Below are 6281 nucleotides of genomic sequence, written 5' to 3' on the forward strand. Positions count from 1 at the left end.
CATCACAAGGTGCTGCCGTTGTTACCTCGGGTTGAAGCAGGGTGGGTTCATAAACTGACAAAGGCAATTTCGCTTCCTTTTAAGTTAATGTTTAAAGGAATGTTTACTCTCACAATGGGCTTGCCTGCACTTGGAGAATAGCTGCATCTTAAACATGCTCAGCATCATCATGTTTCTGAGCGGGTCATTACCGGTCAGCGGATGTGAGTAAAGGAAATAGGCATTGACATGATGGGGCAGACCCACACATTTAGAGCACATGTGGATCTGTACCACAATGTCAATGCATTTTTAAATCAGATGACTTCCCACAAAGAACCATGGAAGCCATAGCTTGTTAAGGGTGCTGGGAATTTGTAACCACCTCCAACCACCGAGGCCAGGCAGAGGCAGCAGGTGGAAGAAAATAAGTGGTGGTACAGTGGCAGGATCTCCTGCCCTCTGTGGAGCTTGCTAGAAGTGGGTCGCTTCAGGTCACCTCATTGTTGCACCGGCCATAGGACTACAACTCCTATCATCCCTGACCAATGGCCATCCCAACTGGGGCTGATGATAGTTGGAGTTCAACCACATCTGGCAGGGGGCACAACTATTCCTGCCACTAGACCCCAAGTCCAATGTTTTATCTGTTTCTTCCAGCCCTACTCCTGTAATGGCTACCCAAGAGACAAGTGGAACAAAAACAACAACAACCCGCCCCCATGAAATCACTGTAGTGCAACTGTTTATTTGTATTTTTGCATATATAATTGATGGGCAGAATAAAAATGCTTATTGAAAATAAATTAAATAAATAAAAGATTGAAGCAAGAAACACAGCACAGTGCAGAAACTATGTTCCTGTGTTTCCAATATCCTTTGATTCCAAGGGAGCATCTACACACAGGAGCAAAACCTGAATTGGGACAGAGCAGATACTTTGCCTCAAGAAGAACTCAGGTACATCCCAGCTACGCTAGAGCTTAAAGAGGAGGCGCCTCCCAGCTCAGAGCAAAGGCCCCTCTAGTCCAGCATCCTGTATTCCACTGTAGCCAATCAGATAAATGTTTTCTCCTGGTGAGTCCATAGAAGCAGGCTACGGAGATCTGATGTCTGCAGCAGAAGCTCTTCCATTTCTACAGCCTCTCTTCTAGGACCTCCGCAAAACAGGCTTTGACAAGAGTACACCAGACCAGGGTGCACATAACAAAGAACCACATAATACCCATTTCTGCTAAATCCAGCTGGGCAAGTATGTGGGAACCAGAAGAGAAGATGATCCTGGAAGTCCCAAGTCACATGTTCTTCAGGGTCATCATCATTCAGCTTGAGTTAAGAGGTAGGAAATTAGGTACACTGACACGGGTGCCAGAATGATGAGGGACACCCAGACACTGATACTTAGGACAGACAATCTCCGGGACCTCCGAGCCCAGTCAGCCGCTGATACCTGGGAACCAGCCTTTTGCTTCTCACTAGCCTGGATGGGACAAAACCAAGAGAGAGAACCTCATTATTGATGTCACTTATTTTAAAGAAACATCCTTACATTTTAGGTCTCCTCCTCTGGACTTACCTTTCTCAGTGTATCTTGATGATATGTGTCATTTCCTTGCAACCTTTGATCTTAGTAGCCTTGACCCAGATTAAGGCTATATAATTCTAAGCTTGTTGTATAATCTTAGAAGGGTCGTACGGACGTGAAGGGGCATGGCTGCGACTCTCATTAAGGGACCCGGCACTTCTGGATTTGACTCCAAAGGGCCAACCTCCAAGGAACACCTGGCCTATGCCACAGAATGCCTGCCTTGCTGGGGAACTAGGGCTCCTTTCACAGTCCAGGTGGGGTGGCTCAGCTGTCGGAGGGATGGCATGGCCCAGAACATCCCGCAACATCCCTTTCTGGCCGCACATTGCAGGGGAAGAAGATCAGTAGTGGTGGCAAGCCCTCTCAGGGAATCTCGTCCACCATCTCCGGCCTTGTTGAGGAACCCCAAGGGTTCTCTGGAGCAGACTCTCATTGCCAGATGGAACGCAACGATTGCCATGCCTTGGTCTCGGATTGCACATCTCCACAGAGCATTCGCTGCAGTTTCACCATGTGACAAGAATGTGTGGGAGCTTCAAAGGCAGTAAATATTGGCCTGGGTGGGGCAGTGAGGTGGCTCCTGCCCACAACTGCAATACTGTGCTCAGGAAACATCTCTCTCTCACACACCCCATTTATTATGTGGATCTATCACTTTGTTTCATTGACATGACAACCCTGGATATACTACATCACTGGTTCTCAGTCACTTTTTACATCGCCTAACATAATATAACTTTGGCATGCCTTTAATTTTTTAGCTGCCCATTTGTCCTGTAACTGCCCATCTGTGGGTCCAGCTGCCCATTTTTTGTTTAAAAACCACACTTGCAAGGACACAGGAGGCACAGCTATAGTTATTTATATTGAAAGGAAGGCAAGAGAATGGCAGAAGCTGTTAAGATCCCAGGGGGTTTTCATCTGATCAGTAAATACATTAGTAAAGGCTCAAGGTTTTCTCTAAGCAAAGTGTACTCACAGTGGACCTAGTGAACTTAATGGATCCAAGTTTGCTGTGTTCACTATTTTAAATGGCTCTGTTCTGAGTATGATCAATATCAAACCTGCTTCCCCTCCCTAAGCCTCCAGGAATTCTTTCCCTAGAAACTGGTTCAAATGCTGCACTGCATCCCTTGTCCCACCTACCCGCATCCCTTGTCAAAGCAGCAGATAACTCACCTTGGTTGCATAGATCAGTGCTAGGACTCCGATGCAAGAGCAGCCACAGATGATGCTAAGTATGGCCAGACTGCGCAGTCTGTGCTTATGAAAAGAAGGGGGCTTGGCAGGCATGTCCTTCTCCTGGATGTCTGCTGGGATCATCACAATGGTCTCTGCAGCATCTTGCTGAAGGGTTCCATTTTTGAGCTCTTGCTCTCCTTCCATAGCAACTGGAAAGTTGCTGAAGTGTGCTGACAAGCCTGCTCTTTTCTCTCTGCTGTTTCAATTATCGCCACAATCAGTGATGATCTGAGTCCACATTTGTGCTTCTAAATTCCAAGCCAGGAGCTTGAAACAGCTAGTGGAGAGTTCGATCTTTAAGAGGGTCAGGTTCAAACCCCAGTGTACAGCACTGAGAAAGTGACTTTCGCTCTTGGCCTCAAGTTTCCTTTGTGTAAAATACCTGGGCGTATTATCGCCCTACCTCACCGCTGCAAAAGGAAACGTGGAATTTAAAGAAACGTCTTTCACAAGCTGAGTGTTATAGAAATGATAAGGTAGCAACGCCCAAGAATTAATTCACCTGAAGCCAAAAGGGTGTGATCCTCTTTATGCCTAAATAAGTCCCAGTTCCCAGTCTTCAGTACAGCTCCTCTGAAGGAAGAAATATTGAGAATAATCCAACATCCGCAGGCTGGGAGCTCACCTCTCAGAAACACTTTTATACACACCTGGCAGCTCCCAGTTTGTTTGGTTAGACCTTTTTTGGGCTGGGTCCCAGACTCTTTATTGGGTGAGGTCACTGTTGTTGGACCTGACTCAGGTATGCAGGTTGCACATTCCTCCTGAGATCATACTTTCCTCCCCTCCTTGTCTACAGGCTAGTGCTTCAGCTTAACTGGGTTGCGGTTCAGGGAAACTTAAGAGCAGGAATTTCAATTAATGCAGGCAATCTGGGGGCGGTCTCAGCTGCTGAAGGGAGATCAGGCTGAAATGGCAAGGTAGGCAAAATTACCTGCTGGGAGCAGCCCAGAGTGGCTGGGGAAACCCAGCCAGATGGGCAGGGTATAAATAAATTTATGATGATGATGATGATGATCCACAGTCTCTGGGAAAGGGAGGGATGTAGTGGCACGAGTTAGCACTGTGGGTTCCTTCGCCCTTAACTTTTACACAACTAGATTTTTATGACAACTAGATTTTTATGACTTTTAAGTGCTTCCAAAAAAGAAGAGGGGGCAATACAATATTGCATCCACATATTGGTTGTCTAGCCCCATTGACTTCAATTTTAGAGCTATAAAGTGTGGGACACATTTACTGCAGCCTTCACAGGTGTTTTTTTGCCCCCCCCGAACTTTTATCCTAACAGAGATAGCAAAGCTGAATGCAGTGCCTCAGTAGCAAAATGGACTCTTTTTCAACTCTCCTTTCCCAGTCCTTCAGATGCCTCAGGTCTGAGGCCTAGCACATCATGCTGAGGCTCAAGTGAGCTCAGCCTCCAGCTCTGCTCTCATGTAAATATGGCTAAGAACCAAACTGCAGAACTCTAGAATGGTTGCACCTGCTGGTTTACACATGTAGGTTTTGAAATAACACAGGAATCTAATTTCACCGTAACTGAGAATTTTGCATTAACTTCCAAGTACAGGTTTAACTCTTGGATTCTGTAAGATTTCACATTTTGATCCCCTGAAGGCACGTTTTAGAAGATAAAAGGGGCATAAGGAAAGGCTGACCCATCCAGCCCTCTCACTAGCCCTGCCAAAAGAACAAATGTTTCCTTTAAAAGTTGTTGTCTTGTAATTACAATTAAGCAACTGTAGCACAGAGGAACTACAGTGGAACCTAGGTTTTCAAACTTAATCCGTTCCAGTAGACTGTTCAGCTTCTGAAAAGTCCAAAAACTGAGGATCAATGGGCTGGCTGCAGTCAAGGGGAAAAAATGAAAAATGTGGATCAGAAGCTGTTTGGCTTCCAAAAATAGTTTGAAAACCAGAGCAGTTACTTTCAGGTTCGGGAGCCGAAACGTTCCAAAACGGAGGCATTTGGGAACCGAGATTTGACTGTATGTTTAAATTAAGTACTTGTTTTCTAGCATTACCTGTACCCATTTGGCCACTGCCAGGGTGGTTCTCATTTCTACAGCCATTCATATATTAGCCCCAAAGAGGGCTGTGTTTCAGAGGAATGCAGCCACTTGCTTTTTCACAAAACACTGTTGTATAGAAAAGCTACAGGTCAGAAGGCTGTTGTGAGAGGAATATGCCAAAAATGAATCAAAAGGCCTGAAAAGTGTTAACGGGAAGTCATATATCAACTGACTCATTGTTTACTCTTGGTTACTGTAGGCTCCGGAAGGTGTCATTCCTGATGCTGGCTACAAAAATGTGACCAAACTGGTCCCCCGTTGTTTGTGGCATTGCCTGGCAGTGGGAATTTTTGTGCAATTGCCCCATGCCTCAGCTGAGGCGTGCCCTTGTTTAGACGTGCCAGGGCCCATTTCTGGCTCCTTGATAATCTATTATTGCTCATGGTACTTTCCAGATTAGATTAAAAACCTAGATATTGCAATAACAAGGAACTAGCTCTTCTCCACCAACATGTGGAGGTAGTACAGGCCTCCCTATTAATCCCCGCTCCCTGAAAGGTATAAAACCAAGAGGGAGCGACTTCTCTCCCCCAGCGATCAAGAGACATTAAGAGTCAGAGGACACACTCCAGCCAGTCAGAGACTTAGGGGGTGCAAAGCAGAGTCAATGAGGGGTAAAGTCCAAGGATTGTCCCACAGGCTTGGCAAGTGGCTTGGAGGACTGCATTTGGTCCCTATGCCTAAGTTTCCTCACCCCTATCAACACTGTTAGAGCCCCAAAAACATTCCTTTTGGTATACCTCACCCAGAGTACAAAATAAATAAGGATGGACGCCCTGCGAGGGGCACGGGTGGTGCTGTGGTCTAAACCACCGAGCCTCTTGGGCTTGTCGAGCAGAAGGTTGGCAGTTTGAATCTGCCCAACAGGGTGAGCTCCCGTTGCTCTGTCGCAGCTTCTGCCAACCTAGCATTTTGAAAGCACAACAGAGCAAGAAAGAACCCCTGCAGCAGGAAGGTAAACAGTGTTTCCGTGCACTCTGTTTTACGTCACGGTGTTCCATTGTGCCAGAGGTTTAGTCATGCAGGCCACATGACCCGGAAAGCTGCATGTGGACAAATGCCAGCTCCATAGCTGTCAACCTTCCCCTTTTTTGTGGGAAATTCCCTTATTCCAGCAGAGTTTCCCGCTGCTATCCCGGATTGTTAGATACCCCGTAGACTGTCCCCGGGACAGGTGAGGCTGCTGATTCCTTATTTTCGATGCTGTTGATCCCTATTTTCAAATCTGAAAATTGACAGTGATGGCCAGCTCCCTTGGCTTGAAGCAAGATGAGCACACCCTCCAGTCGTCCTTGACTGGATCTAACCGTCCAGGGGTCCTTTAACTTTACCATACCTGCCCCTGTGAGTCATTGAACTTCTGCATATATGGATTTTAGAAAATGGTGTGCCCCACCTTGT

The 6281-nt window shown here is 46.4% G+C and overlaps 1 protein-coding gene across 1 annotated transcript; it reads right to left on the minus strand.

Moving 5' to 3' along the window:
- Window positions 1–707: 707 nt before the first annotated feature.
- On the minus strand, window positions 708–3454 carry TMEM265 (transmembrane protein 265). The gene is made up of 2 exons (XM_083584026.1): window positions 2747–3454; window positions 708–1459 (listed from the first exon to the last, which is right to left on the minus strand). Exons 1-2 carry the CDS (start codon window positions 2951–2953, stop codon window positions 1298–1300), a joined length of 369 nt encoding a protein of 122 aa, XP_083440152.1. The 5' UTR covers window positions 2954–3454; the 3' UTR covers window positions 708–1297.
- Window positions 3455–6281: the final 2827 nt, after the last annotated feature.

The sequence above is a fragment of the Podarcis filfolensis genome, assembly GCF_964270895.1.
Source record: "Podarcis filfolensis genome assembly, chromosome: 13".
Lineage (NCBI taxonomy): Eukaryota > Metazoa > Chordata > Lepidosauria > Squamata > Lacertidae > Podarcis > Podarcis filfolensis.

What these genes read in the sequence shown, in the direction of transcription:
- TMEM265 (XM_083584026.1), bottom strand. Translation starts at nt 2,953, where the DNA reads ATGGAAGGAGAGCAAGAGCTCAAAAATGGAACCCTTCAGCAAGATGCT. An exon ending in CACTGATCTATGCAACCAAG is followed by an intron (nt 1,460 to 2,746) that starts GTGAGTTATCTG and finishes TGTCCCATCCAG; the next exon opens with GCTAGTGAGAAGCAAAAGGC.